The 24,021-nt window shown below is 33.8% G+C and overlaps 1 protein-coding gene across 1 annotated transcript; it reads right to left on the bottom strand.

The window, feature by feature from the left end:
- Positions 1-108: 108 nt before the first annotated feature.
- Positions 109-24,021, bottom strand: LOC125280082 (NACHT, LRR and PYD domains-containing protein 12-like). Its single transcript, XM_048210398.1, is given in 15 exon segments — positions 109-837; positions 980-1,161; positions 2,722-2,895; positions 4,655-4,819; positions 6,212-6,385; positions 7,193-7,366; positions 8,175-8,348; positions 16,382-16,555; positions 18,040-18,178; positions 18,181-19,808; positions 20,008-20,115; positions 21,119-21,236; positions 23,011-23,127; positions 23,421-23,534; positions 23,684-24,021. Coding segments are annotated over 10 exon segments (3,042 nt in total). The 5' UTR covers positions 20,067-20,115; positions 21,119-21,236; positions 23,011-23,127; positions 23,421-23,534; positions 23,684-24,021; the 3' UTR covers positions 109-837; position 980.

The raw sequence follows: 24,021 nt of genomic DNA, 5'->3' as shown, positions 1-24,021 counted from the left end.
TATATTTATTGGTAAGCTATTTGTAATTACTGTAATGTTACACAGTCTTGTGTACAGTAATGCAAGGCATTTTTCTCCACCTGAGAGAAGCCTAACATGATCATGTTGTGATAAGAGCTCTTTTGTGTTTACTGTAGTTTTTCTGTATTTACAAAACATTGAGCACTGGATACAAATAAGTACCACAGAACAAGAACCAATCAAATAACACCTGGATCACAACGGAAAATACTGTGGTAATGCAAACTCTTACAACAGTCAAAACTGAGATAAAAGTTCTTTCATGGAGAACCAGCAAAAGTGTGGCAATGATGATGCTGATCATCAATCATTTGACCTCTAATCCAAAGGTGAGAGAGCAAATCCAGAAATACAGAGCAAAATCCAGTGAGCAAAACATGGTCTGAACACAGTGCGTCGCCAGATCTCTTGCTCACTTGACTGCCAAACAAGTCAACTATTCTTACAGAGATTCAGAGTGAATAAATGAATGAACTTCAAAGAACATGAACACTTCAAGCAAAATTAAAACAGTTGTGACAATTTTGAACAAAATGTGGTTCAACGGTTCAATGATTCAAAATAGCCTGCCAGCAGGAAAACATCTCACTGGCTGTTAAACACCTTTGAAATGCAAATAGTTCATGATGAAGATGTATTAGATGGATGTGCTCTGGGCTGCAGTAAGCAATCTTTGGGCCCGGTAGAAAACATCCATTGTGGCTGAAATTGTGTCAGTTGAAATCGTCTTTCAGTTTGCCAGTCCCAGCGGCTAAAACTGTTCACAACAGCGGGAACTCCTCTGTGATCTAGTGAACTGATATCTAAATGCCAGTCCTACAATAAACACACAGACAGGCACATATGGAGTCATTACTGAAGTCATATCACATCAGGAGATCCATTTAAAAAAGGCAGAGATATTAATATCAGTCATTTATTTTTTAATTATATGAACTCTAAATGAAAATATACTCACATTAGTATGAGAGTTTCTCCAGTTTAAAATGTGGATCAGCCTTTAGATCAGAAAGAAGCTTCTTTGTTGAATCTCCTAGTTTATTTCCAGTCAGATCCAGTTCTCTCAGGTGTGAGGGGTTTGATCTCAAAGCTGAAGTCAGAGCAGCCCAACTTTCATCTGTGATATCACACCACTTCAACCTGTAGAGAACAATGACACACTCTTCAGTCTCAGATCATGAGACAGATTTTTTTTTTTTTTTTTTTACATTTGTAGATATTTTTGACAGACATTTATAGATATATTTACATTTTTAGATTCTCCAGATTTCATCAAAAAATATCTTAATTTGTGTTCCGAAGATAAACAAAAGTCTTGTGGTTTTTAAATTGTTAAAAATCTTGAATAGTTTGAAGCACAGACCCACATTTGGTCTCTTTTTAATGGAGACACTTGGCAGATCACTGTAGAAGTGAAAAGAATAATGAAAGTGAAAAGTTATAGAAGTTTACGAAAATGTAAAATGATATTTTCAATATTTTTATAATTTTATATCAATAATATATTTAATAAAAAAAAAAAGCTTTCAGAATGATTTTGTTTAGGTGCAGTACTAAACCTTTCCCCTAGATGACACCCAGGCTTTGAGTGGTTTGAGTGATCTAAATTATATATTTCCAGAATTTTCATACAATTTATTGAGTAGAGAACCTATTCAGAAGTAGTATGGCCAGTTTGGTAGTGTTTGATTTGAATTCACAAACATAAAGACATGCAGGATGTGACATTGAAGGGGTTAAAAAGCCACATACTAAAGTCATGTTTTTAAAGTAACAGGCAAGACAGACACAGTAAATACTAAAATAATATCAATATGAAAAAAAAAAAAATCAATTTTCCATTCAATTATTAGTTATTTCATAATTGTTTTGCTCTTTCTGCATTATATAATTTTTTTCTGATAATTAAACAGTATTTTTGTTCATGCATTATTTGATTGCTTACAGTTTTTATTTTTATTTAGTTTTCCTTTGCTGTGCATTGGTGTAAATAAATACGATCTAACACTTGTAATGAGATAAAGGCTCAAGAGAACATGTTGATTCTGTGTCTTCAATGGGTGCCATGTGATGTGATGAAACATGAATATGGATGAAATCAGCTTGTACGGGACATTTGAGCGTCTTTTAGTTATTCCACAAGTTGATGCGCATCTTCTTATCTTGTATTCACAAGTATACTTTATCATGGTTTATTCTTCCAAGTAAATAAAGAATCATATTTCCTAAATACAGCTAATCCTCTTGCACAGCGATGTCTTCTCAACAACTTATTCATAAAGATACTATACTTGAGCCAGTTTATGATGTATTACAATCATGATAACAGTCAAAGCTTTTTGTTTTCCCACCGTGCATCTGAATCTTTACTGCATGTGCATAGTTATCTTTTCATGTGCCCTGCAAAAATTATGTCACTGAACATGTGCAGTAAGAATAAATATAAACCTAAGAAATATATTCAAATTAACAAAAACCAAAAAATTAAACCAAATTTACATATTAAATGTGAAAATATAAACTCTGAAATATAAAACATGGCTCTTACACAGCTTCGCATATTATTCCGCTGCTATTGAATATGATTATGTTAAAACATTTATTAATGTTGATTATAATCCAAACACTCTGATTTAATCACATTAGAAACTACTGGAGAATGTGTCTGAGATCATGTGACTAGTAGAGAGATGATCTTACTTCAGTTTCTCCAGTTTACAGTGATGATTCTCCAGTACAGCAGAGAGAAGCTTCATTGTTGAATCTCCTAGTTTATTCCAGGACAGATCCAGATCTCTCAGGTGTGAGGGGTTTGATCTCAGAGCTGAAGTCAGAGCAGCACCACCTTCATCTGTGATTCTACAATCACTCAACCTGTAGAGAACAATGACACACTCTTCAGTCTCAGATCATGACACAAATTTTATATATTTATGTATTTATTTATTACATTTGTAGATATTTTTGACAGACATTTATAGATATATTTACATTTTTAGATTCTCCAGATTTTATCAAAAAATATCTTAATTTGTGTTCCGAAGATAAACGAAAGTCTTGTGGTTTTTAAATTGATAAAAATCTTGAATAGTTTGAAGCACAGACCCACGTTTGGTCTCTTTTTAATGGAGATACTTGACAGATCACTGTAGAAGTGAAAAGAATAATGAAAGTGAAAAGTTATAGAAGTTTACGAAAATGTAAAATATTTTTAATATTTTATATAAATGTATACATTTTACAAAATGTGCAACTCTAAAACTGCAATAAAATCAAAGTAAAAAAAATGGAACAAGTTGTGTTCCAAATTTGCAGCAATATTAAAAAAAAAAAACAAAAAAAAAAAAACAACAACTCCTCAACCTGTAGAGAACAATGACACACTCTTCAGTCTCAGAGTTTAGCTCCAACCTTAATCAAACACACCTGAACAAGCTAATCAAGCTCTTTAGGCAGTTGTGTTTTTTTTTTTTTTTTTCAGGGTTTGGAGCTAAACTCTGCAGGACAGCGGCTCTCTAGGCCCGAACTTTCCTATCTATGGTGTAGGGGGACAGAATACAGTTTATACAGTATAAAAATCATCACGCCTATGGAAAGTGCCTACAAGGATAGTGTGTATGTGTGTGTGTGTGTGTGTGTGTGTGTGTGTGTGTGTGTGTGTGTGTGTGTGTTTGTGTGTAAAAAGCCATGAACTGTCATAACAAGTAAGAGACACAGGAAATACTAAATTAATATATATATATTCATTTTTTTTTTTTTTTAATTCGAGCAAACGTTGTTTGGGGTCTAAAAAGACCCTATAAGGGTTAATAATGTATTGTTAGTAAATGTTGCAATTAACATTAACAAAGATTAAAGGTGCTAAAGAGGATGTTTTGTTTTATACATTTTTGCAATATTACTTGAAACTGTCTTTACTAACTGATAAAAGACTATTTATTAGGTGCACTGAAAGGAATAATATTAATATACATCATCTGTACACGAGGTAGGGCCTTAAAAACATCAGCCCTCAGGCTTGTCAATCACTGCCGTGACGTTCCTTGTGAGAGACGAGCGCGGCTGCGCGCTCCAGTAACTTTCCACACTCCACAGGCGCCGCATGCAATGTTTTTGTCAGGAGACAGGAGTAACAACTGCAGATTATGAGTTACCTGCGGTGAGTCCGACATAATGAATCCACTAACACGACACAGCGAATGCTGGTGGTAAGCACTCATGTTCCAATATGAGTGTTTACAAGTTTTGGGAGGCGTTCCTTTGAAATTCTTACGCATGCGCTCATTTCAAAAACTCAGTAACAGTCTTTGGTTTCTCAGTCGACGAAAAGATCCTCTTTAGCACCTTTAATAAATGCTGTAGAAATGCAGTTCATTATTAGTTCGAGTTAATGTAGATAACTGATGTTAACTAATAAACCTTATTGTAAAGTGTTAGTGAATATGACATTAGCAGTCTGTTAAATTAATTTTACAAGAATAATACACACAAAAAGGACTGTTTGAGTATTGTGCATTTTTCCCTTACTACTATTTTTTATTAGTTGTTTAATTATTTTAATGGAATCATTAGGCAGAACCTGAAAATTTCTTACGATTCCCAACCCTTGTGACTAGTAGAGAGATGATCTTACTTCAGTTTACAGTGATTATTCTTCAGTACAGCAGAGAGAATCTTCATTGTTGAATCTGTTAGTTCTTTAATAGAAAGACTCAGTTCTCTCAGGTGTGAGGGGTTTGATCCTGGAGCTGAAGTCAGAGCAGCACAACCTTCATCTGTGATTTCACACTTATTCAACCTGTAGAGAACAATGACACACTCTTCAGTCTCAGTTCATAAGTAGATTAGAGATTACTTTATTTAAAGCGTGTATTTTTTTTATTTGCGTGTGTGTGTGTGTGTGTGTGTGTGTGTGTGTGTGTGTGTGTGTTTAAAAAGCCATGTACTGTCATGCATTAACTGTAACAGGTAAGAGACAGAAAATACTAAAATAATATAAATGTGAATAAAATCAATTTCCCCTTTTAACTACTATTAACTACTATAATTCCTTTTAATTATACTAATGTCTAATTAAAATGTCTACAAATATATAAAAGTGATCAGAGATCAGGTAAAACACTTGCTCAGTGGTTCTCAGTGGCTGCTTTTACACTGGCACAAAAGATCCGCTTTTTTGCTCACATCTGACACAGATCGGAATTTTTTGCACACAAGTAAACAAAAATCCGCACAAGATCCGATTTTTTTTGCATCTGATCTGAGCCACTTCCAAATGGTGGTTTTAAATCAGATACATATCCGATCTCTGGACATGCGACCTACATCTAAACACCCATATCCAATCCCCATTGGAATTCCAAGCCGCCACAAGGCGAGGATGACGTTTGCTCGGAAATCAGCCTAGCTTTGTTTTTTAGTCTATATTTGATCTCGATTCGATTTCGTGTGCAAAACATCCATAACACTAACAGCTGTTAAATTATCCATTTTGGCAGATAAACATGGCAACCCGACGTGAAATATATAAATCATTTTAATAGCACGGCCATTCAAGACCTGAGGGTCTACCATGTGCATGTAAAGCTATCAGTGACAATCATTTTGGACGGGAATGAATGTAAACACAGATATTGCATACCAGTTGCATCTAAAGTGAATGTAAACAGACTTGCCAAAAAACAGATATGGTTGAAAGATCGGATCTGTGCATTAAGACTTGCAGTGTAAATGCAGCCAGTGAATCCACATGAAGGTTTCAAAGCTTCCTGAAGCAGTGTTTCGAAATCGCCATTCACTTTCCCCTTCAATTATCAGTTATTACATATTCTTTTTTGCTGTCTGCACCTAAATCTTTTTCTCATAATTAATCATAGTATTTTTGATCATGTATTATTTTATTTTTATAGTTTTGCTTTGTTGTGTGTTGGTTAAATAAATATGACAGTCATAAAAACTTAAAGGATCAAGGAAGACATGTTGATACTGGGCCTTCAATAGGTGCCATATGATGTGATGAAACATGAATATGAATGAAATTAGCTTCAGTTATTACTGTACTGAGACTGAATATGATTATTGTAAAACATTTATTAATGTTGATTATAATCCAAACACTTTGATTTAATCACACTAGAAACTACTGGAGAATGTGTCTGAGATCATGTGACTAGTAGAGAGATGATCTTACTTCAGTTTCTCCAGTTTACAGTGATGATTCTCCAGTACAGCAGAGAGAAGCTTCATTGTTGAATCTCCTAGTTTATTTCCAGTCAGATCCAGATCTCTCAGGTGTGAGGGGTTTGATCTCAGAGCTGAAGTCAGAGCAGCACCACCTTCATCTGTGATATTACAGTTACTCAACCTGTAGAGAACAATGACACACTCTTCAGTCTTGGTTCATGACACAGATCAGATTAGGAATTACCTTATTTAAATGTTTAATTTTTTTATATTTGCCATTTCCATTTATTTATAAATGTGTGTGAATGTATGTGTGTGTGTTTACATATAAAATATTTTAAACAGAAATTAATTGTTTGTTTGTTTGTTTTTTTGGGGGGTTTTTTTGATAAAGTGATCTCATGGTTGTATGGAATTCGAAAGAATGTATATGAATGTAAAAGGCTGTATTTCAAAGTGTTAGAAAGTGAAAATAAAATAAAAATATTGTGGAAAGAAATGTTGAAGACCAACTCTAAGTTGAAAAGACATAAACCTGACAGTCATGTGTTATTGTGACAGGTCAGAAATACTATAATAAATATGAATAAAATATTTTTTTTCCTTCAGTTTCCAGTTCCAGTCTGCAGCTTATAATCTTTTTCTCATAATTAATCATATTATTTTTGTTCATGCATTATCTGATTGCTTACAGTTTTTATTTCAGTTTTTCCTTGCTGATTGTTGGTGAAAATAAATATGATCTAATAATAACTTAAAGGATCAAGGAAGACATGTTGATACTGGGCCTTCAATGGGTGCCATGTGATGTGATGAAACATGAATATGAATGAAATCAGCTTCAGTTATTATTGTACTGAGAGTGAATATGATTATTGTAAAACATTTATTAATGTTGATTATAATCCCAAACTCTCTGATTCAATCACACTAGAAACTACTGGAGAATGTGTCTGAGATCATGTGACTAGTAGAGAGATGATCTTACTTCAGTTTCTCCAGTTTACAGTGATGATTCTCCAGTACAGCAGAGAGAAGCTTCATTGTTGAATCTCCTAGTTTATTTCCAGTCAGATCCAGATCTCTCAGGTGTGAGGGGTTTGATCTCAGAGCTGAAGTCAGAGCAGCACCACCTTCATCTGTGATATTACAGTCACTTAACCTGTAGAGAACAATGACACACTCTTCAGTCTTGGTTCATGACACAGATCAGATTAGGAATTACCTTATTTAAATGTTTAATTTTTTTATATTTGCTATTTCCATTTATTGTATAAATGTGTGTGAATGTATGTGTGTGTGTTTACATATAAAATATTTTAAACAGAAATTAATTGTTTGTTTGTTTGTTTTTTTGGGTTTTTTTTTTGATAAAGTGATCTCATGGTTGTATGGAATTCGAAAGAATGTATATGAATGTAAAAGGCTGTATTTCAAAGTGTTAGAAAGTGAAAATAAAATAAAAATATTGTGGAAAGAAATGTTGAAGACCAACTCTAAGTTGAAAAGACATAAACCTGACAGTCATGTGTTATTGTGACAGGTCAGAAATACTATAATAAATATGAATAAAATATTTTTTTTCCTTCAGTTTCCAGTTCCAGTCTGCAGCTTATAATCTTTTTCTCATAATTAATCATATTATTTTTGTTCATGCATTATCTGATTGCTTACAGTTTTTATTTCAGTTTTTCCTTGCTGATTGTTGGTGAAAATAAATATGATCTAATAATAACTTAAAGGATCAAGGAAGACATGTTGATACTGGGCCTTCAATGGGTGCCATGTGATGTGATGAAACATGAATATGAATGAAATCAGCTTCAGTTATTATTGTACTGAGAGTGAATATGATTATTGTAAAACATTTATTAATGTTGATTATAATCCCAAACTCTCTGATTCAATCACACTAGAAACTACTGGAGAATGTGTCTGAGATCATGTGTCTAGTAGAGAGATGATCTTACTTCAGTTTCTCCAGTTTACAGTGATGATTCTCCAGTACAGCAGAGAGAAGCTTCATTGTTGAATCTCCTAGTTTATTTCCAGACAGATCCAGTTCTCTCAGGTGTGAGGGGTTTGATCTCAGAGCTGAAGTCAGAGCAGCACCACCTTCATCTGTGATATTACAATTATTCAACCTGTAGAGAACAATGACACACTCTTCAGTCTCGGTTCATGACACAGATCAGATCAGGAATTACCTTATTTAAAGTTTGTATTTTTTATTTACCTTTAAAAATAATAATAAACTCTCAGGCAACTAGGCAATCTTGAATGAAAACAACAAACCATCTCAAGAACAAACTGAGGACTAGATATACACAAACTAACAAGGTGGAAAACAGAAAAGGGCCTGTACCATGAAGCCGGATTCGCTGGCTAGCCAGGTAAGTTTCAGATTATAGTTTGCGCCAATCCTGGGTTTTAGGTACCATGAAAGTATGAATGAAAAAATCTTTATTACGGTTACATAACATATAAATGTATAATTTACCCACATAAGCATAAAAATATAAACAGAACCAACCGAAAAGGTGTAGGCTGAAGCCATAGCTTATTACACCTACCCTTATTACAGCGTCACATACCCTCCAACTGATATTAGGTGTGCAATTCCATCATCACAATTTACAACATTTTACACATTACAATACACAACTTAAGCTTCCATCTTATAATTCATATATATTTTGGATTTGAACATTTTTTTAAACTGAAATATAGAGTTCCTTCTCTTAAATTCGTCAGTTAGACCGTTCCACAAATCGACCCCTTGAACCGAAATACAATTCTTTTTTACATTAGTTTTGACCACTGGTTTTTTAAACATATCCTTTCCTCTTAAATCATATTTACCTTCCTTAATTTCAAACAAACACAATATATTTGCTGGCATAATTTGTTTTTTAACTTTGTACATAAACAAAGCTGTATTAAGACTAACTAAATCGTAAAATTTTAGTGCTTTAAATTTAAGAAATATTAATTTAGTTGATTCATTGAATGAGGAATAATTAACAATCCTAATAGCTTTTTTTTGCAAAGTAAATATAGATTTTGTATTTGACTTATAGCTATGCCCCCAAATTTCAATGCAATAGGTCATATATGGTACTAAGAGAGAACAATACAAAATATACAATGTAAATTTGTTTATGAAATACTTGATTTTATGTAATATAGCAATGGTTCTTGACATTTTTGACAATACATGTGTTATGTGTGGTTTCCAGGATAATTTGTGATCTATTATTACTCCTAGAAATTTTATTTCCATTACTCTTTCCAAAACCACATCACCAATTTTTAAGTTTGTACGATTATGTATTTGTCGATTACCAAATATAATATATTTGGTTTTAGTAATATTTAAAGATAATTTATTTGCATCAAACCACAGTTTAATTTGAAGTAGTTCTCTCGAAACATTTGTAAGAAGCTGGTGCAAATTCTCACCAGAACAATATAAAGTTGTATCGTCCGCATATAAGACACACTTTAACAAATCAGACACTTTACAAAAGTCATTTATATATAAAATAAACAATTTAGGACCCAGCAGAGACCCCTGGGGCACCCCACGTCACCCTACATATTTCAGAGTTTTCATCATTAAAGTGTACATACTGGTACCGATTGTCAAGATAACTCTCTAACCAAGAATAAGCGGGCCCTCTAAAGCCATACTTTTCCAACTTATTCAATAATATTTTATGATTAATAGTGTCGAAAGCTTTTTTTAAATCAACAAAAACACCCACCGCATATTTTTTATTGTCTATTGAAGAAGCAATATCCTCTACTAATTGCATTACTGCCATTGAGGTAGATCTACCTGCCCTAAAACCATATTGTTCCTCTTGCAGTAAATTATATTTTTCTATAAAATTATCCATTCTCTTAACAAAAAGTTTTTCTAATATCTTAGAAAACTGAGATAGCAGTGAGATAGGCCTATAATTGCAAAATAAATGACGGTCTCCACTTTTGAAAATTGGTATAATTTTTGCCATTTTCATATTATTAGGGAATACACCCATTTTAAAAGATTGGTTGAATATATAAGTTAATGGTTCGGCAATACACTCAATAGTGTTTTTAACTAATAACATGTCAATATCTGTCCAATCTTTTGACCTTTTATTTCTAAAACCATTCACAATTTGCAGAATTTCTTTTTTATTCAATTCTGATACAAACATTGAAAACATATTTGTATTAACTCCATTAATCTTGTAATTTGACTCTTTTATATCATTTGCTATTTTATTACCCACATTAGCAAAGTATTCATTGAATTCATTCGCTATATCTTTTGAATTTCTGAAAAAAAATGTCATCCCTTTTGAAATAACTTGGACAATCTTGTTTGACATTTGTATTTTTAATTAAATTGTTTAACACTTTCCATATCTTTAACATATTTTGTCTTGATTGATCTAATAACTTATGATAATATTCCTTTTTACTATTTCGGATTATACTAACTAATTTATTTTTGTATTTCTTATATTTATTTTCTGTCTCTTTTGTCCTATTTTTTATAAATTGTTTATATAATATATTTTTCTTTTTACACGCATTTTCTATTCCTTTAGTAATCCATGGCTTTGTCTTATAATTTTCCTTTACCCTGACTTTTTGCATGGGACAGTTAATATTATACAACTCAATATATCTATGCAGGAAGACATCATATGCTACATTGACATCTGTTGTCGAGTAAATTTCACTCCATGCTTGGATCCAGAGATCCTTTTTAAATGCTTCTATATTTTCTACAGTGCAGCGTCTTATTAATTTGTATTGGGTCTGTGTCTGTATTCTTTTTCTAAATACATTTTTAAACACTGCGAATACAGGCAGGTGATCACTTATATCACAAATAAACAGACCCCCCAAAATGGTTTCCTCAATTCTGTTTGTAAAAATATTATCTATTAGTGTCGCACTTTCTGTTGTTATTCGGCTTGGCTTATTGATGACTGGGCATAAACAATTACTGTACATTGAATTAATGAACTCTGTAGTTGTTTTAAGTCCAAGTGGATTGACTAAATCCACATTGAAGTCTCCACACACTATTTTCACTTTATTTGTGCCCATTATATTCACCAGTTCTGACATTTTATCATTAAAGATAGTTACATTTGTTCCTGGTGGTCTATACACACAACTAAGCATTACATTTTTTGAATTTTCAACTTCAATTTCCACTGTTATACATTCCAGAACATTTTCAATAATATATGATGCCTTTTTTACAATTGTACTTCTTAGTGTTTTATCAATATACAAACCCACTCCTCCACCCTTCTTATAATTTCTATTTGTTGTATATAACTCATACCCTTCAAGTCTTACTTCTACCACTTTGTCATTGTCAAGCCAGGTCTCTGATACTGCAATCACATTAAACTTTTTCAAAGACTTAAGAAAATGTTTTATAGAAGAGTGATTTTTACATAGACTTCTACTGTTAAAATGTATAACTGATAACGCTCCTTGAATATCTACACTGGTGTTAAATTGTTCCTCTGAATAATACTCACAATTTATTTCAAGATTATTATGACAGTTTGTTTCAGGGTCAATGTCATTTTCAATATCATACATCTTATATTCAGTTTGATCAGAACTATTAAGATTAGTCTGATTACCCATTAACTGCATATGGTCCTCAGTGTCTCTGTTAAGTCCATCCGTATTCCTTAAAGATTCTTGATTTGACATGTAAACCCCTTGTTCTGTTGTTCCCCTTGACACATGAGTATTTCACCAATTTTGCCGACATTGTCCCCAGCAGTTGCCAACATACCTGCTCAGTTGATCCAGTCATTTATAGCGGTCCAACTCTTTCAAGTTTCTTATTATAATTGATCGATTTTGTTCAGCTCCATTTGGTCGGATGTACACCTTCCCATTCCTTGACCATGTGGCTTGTATTTTGTTTTGCTTCCTGAGTAAACGACCACATTTTGCTAGGTCTGCATTTTTTTTGGTTAAATGTTCATTTATGTAGACTCCTGTGCCTTTTAGTTTTTTAGATTGTCGCAGTAGCTCAATTTTTTGCTTAACTGACACTAGCTGAATCACAATGGCTGGTTTCCTTTTTCGATCTTTGTTTGGAATAGTATGACAACTGGAGATGTTATGCATTTCTAACTTGATGTTTTTACCGTTTAGAAATAGCAAAAGCTGTTGTTCAAGTGTCTGTAGTTCCTCAGTAGGGGCATCCTCACCTTCATCCATTCCAGCTGCAGCTCTTGCATAGCTGCGATGTTTTGTCTCTAATCCAGTAATGATGAGGTCTTTGCTCCTGATCTGTTGTTCCAAGTCGTCAGTCCTTTGTTCCAGCTGTTCAATCTTTTGGTCCCTTTGAATTATTTTTTCTTTCAGCAGCCTTATTTCTTCCATGAGATCCATGAGGCTTTTTTGTTGATTCACAACTTTACTGATCTCATTAGTCATGAAAGTTAGGGATTTTTTAATTTCTTCCATCTCCTCTGATAGTTTTTTAGTTGCCATTTTCTTAATGCACTCCGCAATACTCACAGAAGTCAAAGACTGGGGGTAAATTTGATGGACCTACTTTGCTTTGTCAGTCACAATGAGCTCTAGGCCAGACAGGTCTCAGACAGGCCTCAAACACGCCTCAAACAGGCCTCAGACAGTCCAATATTGAGGGTCCCAATCTCCAACTCTGGTTCAAAAATAACTCTCTATTGCTTTCCCCATTAATAATTCCAACACAAGAGAAGCATCATTTTAGATGGATTGTATTATATCCAGTTGATTTTTGATGGATTGTGGAGGGCCTCTAAGCAGTGACAAACAGTTGCAGCCATCATGATATAAAAGTAACTTGTTCATCGCCATGGTAACTTGCGCTCCACGGCAAATCTGCTCCAGGGCAGGTTATCTTCTGGTTTAGAGATCTCAAACTGAAATTGGACCAATCAGATGTAAGCTAAGTGACACTGACACACCCAACACAATAAAGTCACTCCCCCAGTTTCTCTTCCTCCAAGTTAAAGGGCACTATATAGTAAATATATTTAATATTTTATATATTTATATATTTACTGATGAAATTGTGTGGTTTTAATGATAATTACTTAGTTAAAACTTAATTTGTATAATTATATGATCTATATTTTTATTACACACACTTATTAAGCATTTAGTATTAATGAATATTAATATATAGAGATCATATGTAATACAAACAAGGTGTAAAATAATATTAAATGACTACATGTGACCTTGTATGTTTGAGTCTCTATCGCTATATATTATCAGCTATATAAACTAACTTCACAACTTTCACTTGCACTGATAGAGAAAGATCATTTCTTTTATTTGTCCTCTTTCACAGACAAGTATTTTCCATTAGTGTAAATGTGTTTAAATTCTTCATTTTCAGCGAAAGAGTTTTGAATCGCTCCGGCTCTCACGAGAAGTGAATCATAGTTTCTCTCTGTTGCAAGGCATGTGATTGGCTGTTCACCGCTGATGTCACACATTCATGTGCACATGCTCCACAAACTCAGGATCAAAGCCTGAGTAAACAGACAAAGTTGATGATCAGCATCATGGTACCAACAAAGCCAGATTGGTGTGGTTTGGTTTGGTTTTGTCAACTCGAAACTAATCCTATAACCCTGAGTTTGTTCAACTACCATCATGGTACAGGCCGCAGGTGTAAATCAATGAACTAATGAGTAACCATTGTAACCAATAAACACAGACAAATGAAACTGATTAAGAAACGTTGAAAAGTCACTTGATAGATGGATGTCACTACCAGTATCTATAATTGTGAGAATTAATCATTTAAAAATGAATATATTACCCAAACTACTTTACTTATTTCAAAATATTCCACTTCCACCACCTTCAGATTTGTTCTCAAAAAATAAACTATGTTTGTCAGATTCATATGGAACAAAAGGAGGGCAAGACTTTGTTTGTCTTTGTTTTATTTACCATTTGACAGAGGGGGCTTAAAATGTCCAAACTTATTGTGGTATTACTGGGCTGCACAGCTGAGGTCTGTTATGTTCTACTTTTCAACAATTGAGTCTCCACACTGGACTGAAATCTCACAATCAAACCCTACCTCTTCCCTCATTCATATATTCAGACACAGCAGAAAAAAAAAAAAAAACTATGGAAACAAACTAAAAACCCAATTTTAAAACATATGTTAAAGATATAATATGATGTACAAAATTTTATTTAAAAGACTCCAATTCGATATCTCAATATAGTCCAATATGGGGTAATCGGTTCTTTGTACCAGCAAGAGCGGATGCTACATTAAAATTGTGGCAATCGAAGGGACTTAAAATGATTCAAGATCTTTCTATGACAGATTCTGATATTATGATGTTTTTTGAGGAGTTGAGGCTTAAGTTTAGCCTCAATATGAAGCATTTTTTCAAATACCTCCAGATTAGAAGCTTTGTTAAAGCAAATCAAGATAATGTCCTTACAAGACCCCTGCATTCATCTTTGGAAAAAATTATGATAAAGGATAATTTGAGAAAGGGTATCATATCTGAATTTTATGGGTTGCTGACATCTTACTGTGTTTCACAGTATAAGTTGAATGCAGGGAGGGAAAGCTTGCGATTTGAAATTTCAGATGAGGATTGGAAAGCAGCTTGTATTAAGGCTCAAACTATGTCAATAATACATGTCTTAAACTTATACAATATAAATGGTTAATGTGGACATATGTAGCACCGGTGGAATTAAATAGACATAAAAACATACCAGACATATGTAAGCTAATACGGAAGCTAGAGGAACTTGGTTTCATTGTATTTGGCAGAAAAATGTAATTATTCTGGGAAGAGGTAAGAGTAATAATTGAGAAGATCATTTCAAAACAAATTTTACGAGACCCTAAGCTTTTTCTCTAGCCTTTATAGATCTCAGCTTGCTTTATGCCAAAAAATGTGTCGCTCAATACTCAATGGATAAAACAGATGTTGTCAAGCCTTCCATTAGAAAAAATAATCCCCCTCTCTCACGGTGTTTAAACGTGGAAGAAATTTAAGAGATTATTTAGTGAGATCAGACTTATCTGCCCCATCAACAACAACTCAAATGACACTGACACCTATTCCAGACGGAAATTACTAATGTGGTTTGTGTAATCAGTGTAATTATACGTATCGTTGTACATCGTTTAAACACCCACATACCGGTAAATCGATCCCCATCAAAGGAAAAATCAGCTGTAAAACCAAAGCAGTCATCCATCTCATAACTTGCCCTTGTGGTAAATCATATGTAGGCAAAACCAGAAGAGAACTTAAAACACGCATTGCTGAACATCGTATACTATAAGATGTAAAAATAGGAATTATCCATTGGCAGTACATTTCACTGATTTTAATCATCCTATTACTTCATTACGTTATATAGGAATCGAGAAAATATCTTCACCGAGGAGAGGTGGTAATTTGGACCAAATTCTACTCAAACGGGAGTCTTTCTGGATTCATAAACTAGAAACCTCGACTCCACATGGTTTAAATGTTGACTTATTTAAGTTGTTTTCTGTAGCTTTTTGTGATTACTTGATTTCAATTTTTTTTTTTTCATGTAAGCATTTCATTTTTAATTGGTTTACTATTTAATGTTTTGATGATTATTCTGATGTTTTTGTTTTCAGAAAAATGTTTTGTGGATGTTAAAATTAATTTGCTGGATTGTAATTTTGTTTTTATATTTTGCTTGTATAGTTTAATTTGTTGAGTTTGTTACCTCTCATGTTTGAATCCAATAGCTAGTTACTCATTGGATGTTCTGATCTCATTGCTCTCAGCTGTGTATAATTACCGTTCATATTTAGGCTATGCTATTCTCCATTCTTGTTAAACTATATCTTGACAAAGGCTACGAGCGGAAATGTTGGTATATTAAATCAGTCTTTATGCTTCAGGGAGTGTGCAGTTGTTTCCTTTTTACTATGTGATGTGATGAAACATGAATATGAATGAAATAAGATTCAGTTATTATTGTACTGAGACTGAATATGATTATTGTAAAACATTCATTAATGTTGATTATAATCCCAAACACTCTGATTTAATCACACTAGAAACTACTGGAGAATGTGTCTGAGATCATGTGACTAGTAGAGAGATGATCTTACTTCAGTTTCTCCAGTTTACAGTGATGATTCTCCAGTACAGCAGAGAGAAGCTTCATTGTTGAATCTCCTAGTTTATTTCCAGACAGATCCAGATCTCTCAGGTGTGAGGGGTTTGATCTCAGAGCTGAAGTCAGAGCAGCCCAACTTTCATCTGTGATTGTACAGTCACTTAACCTGTAGAGAACAATGACACACTCTTCAGTCTTGGTTCATGACACAGATCAGTTTAGGAATTAGCTTATTTAAATGTTTATTTTTTATATATTTGCCATTTCCATTTACTGTATAAATGTGTGTGAATGTATGTGTGTGTGTTTACATATAAAATATTTTAAACAGAAATAATAGTAGCACTTTATTTTACAGTCCTGTTCTGCATGTACATACTATGTACTTATTGTAGCAATTACAATAACTGGGTTATAACTAGGTATTAACACTAAACCTACCCCTAAATCTAACCTCAACCCATGTAGTTACCTTATATTAACAGTACTTACTTGGGTAAATACACTGTAAGTGCATGTACTGTAAAATAAAGTGTAACTGAAATAATCACTAGAGAAAGGTGAACATCATGAACAGTAGGAATTAATTTATAGGGATGCACCAGTACCAATATTGGCATTTGTGTCAGTCCTGATACTTGTGCTCATTCTAATTAAAATACTTCATCATAAGACCAATTCCACGCAGCATGTTCACACAATGAAACACTGACACATTTACATCATAGATATCCTTAATCTCAGTTATCTCCGTTCTGCTGTCTGTTTGTTCTTTGGTCAAATTAATAGGATATAAAAACAAACTCAATATTCACGTCTGTATAGCTGCTGTGAGAGCTGATAAGTGAAGCACATTAAGTTTATTGAACAGCAACACAAATGCACATCCCTTTCTCACAAACATCACTGGAAATCTTGCAATTGTTTTTTTGGATATTTCAAGATGATAACTTGAACTGAAAAACAAAAGCAATAACAAAATGACACTTGCCCAAATTTATATGCTAACCTTATTGCAACACTTTACATTTATGCAAAAGAAAAAATGAATATGAATATACCTTGATGCATATAATTACAATAATTGCTGACAGGTTCAGGATGTCTTACATAGACGTTTGTGCAGCAACTTCTATATATTGTGAACAGGTATACTGGTCAGGTGCCATCAAGTCAGAAAAAGCTTATATAATTGGGCGTTTGTAAGACATTTTAAAATTTATTGCAGTGAAAATGTATAATAAATTAAAAGTATATAATGTAGATAAAACAAAATTGGATTGATGATTTTTCCCATGGAACACAAATGTACTTATTTGTATTTATTTATTATCCTGTTGTTTTCTATATAATGGAAATGCATGATGATCACTGGACTGTCACTGTCACTAGGACTGTTACTGCTTCCCCCTCAAAAAACTGCATGACATCCTTAAATCTGCATCTGTATGACTGCTTTGTATAAGATGTGTTTGTATACCTAATGGAGACTAAAATGTGTGTAGTCTGACCTATTTTTTCACAGATGGAATCCATTAGAGGTGAAGAACTCAGTATGATCATTTTGACAGACAACGGCACAGCACAATACTGCAAATAGACTATATAATATTGTTTTTATGCTGTGAAGTAAAGTGAAGCCATACTTACCGAACTGATCTGGCTTCTTTAATCACAGGCAGCAGCTTCTTAAGAACTTTCATATTTTCTGCTTTATTTTGACCTCTGATGAATTTATCCAAATTAAACTCATCCAGCTTCTTCTCTGATGTCAACAACACAAAAACTAAGAGAGTTTGGCTTTATTTATTGTTTCTTTTTCCAGATACTGCTGTATCTCCTCCACTAGTGAATGATCACCCAGTTCATTCAGACAGTGGAACAGATTGATGGATTTATCTGGAGAGTGAGTGGCCTTGATCTTCTTCTTGATGTACTTAACAGTTTTCTCATTGCTGTCAAAGCTGATTCTTGTCTGTGTCATCAGTCCTTGTAGAAGAATCTGATGAGACTCCAGTGACAGACCCAGAAGGAAACGCAGGAAAAGGTCAAGATGTCCATTTTTACTCTGTAGAGCCTCATCCACCGCTCTCTGTTGCAGCTCAGATAATGAAACCCGGTCTCCATTAGCTGCTTTCTTCTTTTTGTTAAGCACATTTATGTTGTTGTTTGTGAAGGAGAGGTGCACATATAGAGCCGCTAGATGTTCCTGAATGCTCAGATGAACAAAGCAGAAAACTTTCCCCTGATACAAGCCAAACTCCTCTCTGAAGATCTGAGTGCACAATCCTGAGTACACCGATGCTTCTGTCACATCAATGCCACAATCTCTCAGGTCCTCTTCATAGAAGATCAGATTGCCTTTCACAAGCTGCTGAAATGCTAATTTTCCCAGTTTGACAATCATGTCTTCATCTTTCACTTTCTTCTCATAGTGCTTCTCATGTTTGATGTTGGTCTGAAGGATCAGGAAGTGTGTGTACATCTGAGTGAGAGTCTTGGGAATCTCTCCAGTCTCTGCTTCACTCAACATCTTCTCAAGAACAGTGGCTGAGATCCAGCAGAAGACTGGGATGTGACACATGATGTGGAGGCTCCTTGATGACTTCAGGTGTGAGATGATTCTCTCAGCCAGACTCTGATCAGTGATTCTCTTCCTGAAGTATTCCTCCTTCTGTGGGTCATTGAAGCCTCGGACCTCTGTCACTCGATGGACATACTCAGAGGGAACGAGATCAGCTGCTGCTGGTCGTGAAGTGATCCAGATGAGAGCAGAAGGAAGCAGATTCCCCTTGATGAGGTTCATCAGCAGCTCGTCTAATGAGGCTGATTCACTGACATCACACAACCTTACATCGCTCTCAAAATCCAGAGATAGACGACACTCGTCCAGACCATCAAAAATGAACAACACATTATGTTCATCACTAAAACTGTCAGTTTCTTTTATTTCAGGGAAAAAGACATGAAGAAGATCTGAAAGAGTAATTTTTTTGTCCTTCATCAGATTGAGCTCTCTGAAAGGAAGTGGAAATATGAGCTGGACGTCCTGATTCTCCTTTCCTTCAGCCCAGTCCAGGATGAACTTCTGCACAGAGACTGTTTTTCCAATGCCAGCGACTCCCTTTGTCAACACAGTTCTGATGGGTTTGTCTTGTCCAGGTAAAGGTTTAAAGATGTCATTGCATTTGATCGGTGTGTCCTCTGTTGCTGCTCTCCTGGATTGTGTCTCAATCTGTCTCACCTCATGCTCATTACTGATTTCTCCACTTTCACTCTCTGTTATGTAGAGCTCAGTGTAGATCTCATTCAGGAGTGTTGGGTTTCCCTGCTTTGCTGTTCCTTCACACAGACACTGAAACTTCTTCCTCAGATTTGATCTAAATGTGTTTAAGGCTTCAGCAATGTTAGAGCCATGGCTGTAAAATCAAAATGCCATTACCAATGAGTTAAAGAGGTAAATATATAGAGAATTTTTTTGGGGTTTTTTTTGTTTTCTATATTATGAGAACATACTGTTTTATTAGGTTTATGGAATGCGTAAATTATTAAATTTTAAATTATCATGTGTTTGAGTAACATGTGATGAGCAAAAAATATAAAAATCCTACAATTTACCTTAAACCAGGATGCATTCTTTCATTAAAGTCTTGATTTACAGTTTCATCATACTTCATTTTCTTACAGGCAGGTTCTGTTATGACAGATCTGTATGGCGAGGTTGACCTTAAACATCATGAATGAAATAAAGAATCAGACATTTAGATATTGATGGAATTTTCATAATTAATTATTATGCCAACAATTTTACTTATTTTTACTTATGTACTTGCTCCAGGGCACAGATCTATTATTCAGATTTTAAATCTTGTGAGAATTTTACAAATTCTCAACCAGGAAAATTTACAACCAGGACATATCTAAACACACCTCCACAGCTGGTACCTAGTTGTGTTTCTTTTCACCTCCTTGTGTTTGATTATCTGTCTGATTCAATGAATCTCTGTGTTTTATATCTGGTTTGTAAAATTAGATTTACAGGATGTCATGGCTAGTTATAGACAAGCTGTTTTTTTTTTGTTTATATATATATATATATATATATATATATATATATATATATATACTGAATAATCTTCCTACATGCTACATATACATGCAAGTATTAAAAAAAAAAAACTATTGTGCAAGGCTATACCAGAGATGAGGCCATGTCTCCACTCCTTTTTTTTTTTTTTTTTTTTTGATTTACCATAGTTTCTTCATTGACATACACAGTATGTAAACAAAATTTAAACAAATCCACCTTTTCTAAATGAATGTACAAAATACACAGACACTCAAGATAAGTTAAACCACAAAATGAAACATGCATCACATATCTGAGAGACCGAAAACCTGTCAAACAACACTAAACTGCTCTTCTGACTCTGGGAATGTGCAGACTGCTGTGTTCTAGTTTGTATTTGACATTTAAGATTTTCATCAACATATGTACATATATTTTGTTTTGCACTGTTGTGCACTGAAACTAACAGAAAATTAATCAACACTTTAGACTGTCTCTAAGCCAGAATCAAGCGATGAACAGAATCAGCAAAGGCAACAGACAGCCTCCATTTTGATTAACTTCATGTCATTGCTACTTGTGACCTGACTGCTTAATTCAGATTCTAATACAAAATGTCATACTTTATTTTATATTTATTATATTAAAAAAAGTTTATACCTGAAATGTGGCCTAGTGTTTCCACTCTTAAAATTTTGTGGCGGTTCGATAGACCAGTCACTCTTTCATAGACACACAGCTGGGCTCTGGTGAGTCTGATTTCTCCTGCTGGACTGAACTGTAACAGAACAGATGTAGTTTACTCCTTCATATCACATAACACATTATTTTTCAGCAATAAGAACATTGAGAAGACTTTAATTTACTTTAATGCACTTTCCCAGCCAACAAAAATATGTTCTTAGAATGTTTAGCTAACATTGCCATAAAGTTATGAAAACGTTAATTCTGAATGTTTTTTAAACGTTGAAAATGTCTAGTTTTTTTAATCAACAATGTTTTTTTTTCTTGGTTTATGTGAACATTAGATTCTATAATTTTGAAAATGTTATGAAACCGTTATTTCGGAATATTTTCTGAACATTCAAAACACTGAACGTACAGTATGGCCAGTCCATCACCAGGCTCACACACAGACACTTGAGTATCGCTTAATTTACCTCTGCTACATGTCTTTGAACTGTGGTGGAAACTGGAGTACCTGAAGGAAACCCACACTGACACACAGAGAACCTGCTAATTCCTGGCTTAACTGAGACTCAAACCAGGAATCTTCTGGCTGTGAGGTGATAGTGCTACCCACTGAGCTGCCCTGTTTATATTTATGTTTATGAATTGTGATACTGATAAAATGTAAGCAATTAATTTCTTATAGCCACATGTATGGATTTCAAAATAACAGAATTTTTAAGTAGAAAAACTGTTAAGACACGTTTCCAGAGTGTTTACATTTTTCTGGAGTATTAAGTAAGTGCATTAAATATTTGAATGCAAAAATAACAGATATGACTTCACTGTAAGATTCACATTTTACTGTAGTAGAAAATACTGTGTTAAAGGGAAAAAAAAGAGCCTCTGGGAAGTACACAGTCCAAAACATGGAATCATAAAGAGCAAAGCTTATGTTTTCTAAACGAAAAACACAACCCTACCAAGTTAAACAAGGAAAAAGAACAAACTCAACATGATAGAAAAAGAAAACACAACAAAACTGTTCTGCTTATATGGAGTTTCAAACATTGTCGCTGTACAGTGATGCTTCAGGCTGGAGAGGGACCTAGAGTGTAACGGTTGTCTGCAGATGCTGGAAATTTGGTTTAAAAATAATGTGGAATGGAGCGCATGCACAGAGTTGTGAGTAATAGAAAGACAATGAGAGAATTTAGTTGAGAATCAAATGAACACAACTTGCATTCATTATTTGTTCCTTATGCATCTGTCTTGTGACTTCATGTTCTCTTCAATTCTCTTTAATGATCAAACAAGTAGTAAAATTAAAAAAAATATATATATTAGATGAACTTCCAAAATACATAGCAAATATTAATAACATCATAAAGACGTTCCGAGAATGTTGTTCTAAGAACGTTTTGTTATGAGAATGTTCAAGTAAAAATAACATTGTAAGGATGTTCCATGAACGTTGTTCTCACGTTTTCTCTCTACATTATGAGAACATTCATTAAGTACAAATTAAATCTTAAGGACGTTTCATGAACGTTGTACTCAGAACATATTATGATAGCATAATGAAAACATTCAGCAAATAATAATACTAAAATGTTGTTCTGAGAATGTTATCCTGAGAACGTTTTCGCTCAACATTATGAGAACATCAGTCATTTGATTCTCAGCCAGAATTAAGCAATGAACAGAATTAACAAAGGTAACAAACTTTAATTAGAGTTTCTGGATGCATTTTGATTAAATTAATGTCATTTCTACTCATGACCACCTGACTAAGTGCTTAATTCAGATTCTAATACAAAATGCCATACTTTATTTTTTTATTTATTTATATTATTTAATATAAAAAAAGGTTTATAGCCTACCTGAAATCTGGCCTAGTGTTTCCACTCTTAAAATTTTGTGGTGGTTCGATAGACCAGTCACTCTTCATAGACACACAGCTGGGCTCTGGTGAGTCTGATTTCTCCTGCTGGACTGAACTGTAACAGAACAGATGTAGTTTACTTCTTCATATAACATAACATTATTTTTCAGCAATAAGAACTTTGAGAAGACTTTAATTTACTTTAATCTACATTTTCTGACATCTTTTTCTGTAACATGAAGAAAGTGGTTTAATATTTCATTCTCAGACAGAATCAAGCAATGAACAGAATCAACAAAGGTAACAGACTTTAATGAGAGTTCCTGCCTCCATTTTGATTAACTTAATTTCATTAATGTCTAATACAAAATGTAATACTTTATTTTTTATATAAAAAAAAGTTTATACCTGAAATGTGGACATGTGTCTCCACACTTCAAATTTTGTGGAGGCTCCATGGACCAGTCACTCCTCATAGACACACAGCTGGGCTCTGGTGAGTCTGATTTCTTCTGGACTGGACTGTAACAGAGAAAAGATTCAATTTACTCCTTCATATCACAGAACACATTATTTATCAGCACTCAAGACTTTAATTCACTTTAATGTACATTTTTAGACATCTTTTTCTATGACATGAAGAAAAGTTGTTTAATATTATGTACCCGTACCTGCATCCTATAAAAAAATCTTCATCTCTGGATGTTTGTGTATCATCCATGATGGAGCTGAGCACCTGACACAGTGTCTGATCTCCACCATTGAACAGGTAAACACGAAGAAATGAAACAGCCTTTAGGCTATAATACAGCTGAACAGTTCAACTAGAGAAAATTACACGCATACAATTGTATGTTAACACAAATGCCTCTTTGAACAATCACAGAACGCACTTAAAATCCGAGACAACAATCCGTTAAACAAATTAAATTCCTTTTATTAACGTTTCTATGAAACACGTACTAGCATCGATTCTGTTCAAAATGGCGAAACACCAACTCTGAATACT

Source organism: Megalobrama amblycephala, linkage group LG12, assembly GCF_018812025.1.
Source record: "Megalobrama amblycephala isolate DHTTF-2021 linkage group LG12, ASM1881202v1, whole genome shotgun sequence".
Taxonomy (NCBI): Eukaryota; Metazoa; Chordata; class Actinopteri; order Cypriniformes; family Xenocyprididae; genus Megalobrama; species Megalobrama amblycephala.
The sequence above is the reverse complement of the archived record's forward strand: the minus strand, read 5'-3'. Positions and strand labels throughout refer to the sequence as shown.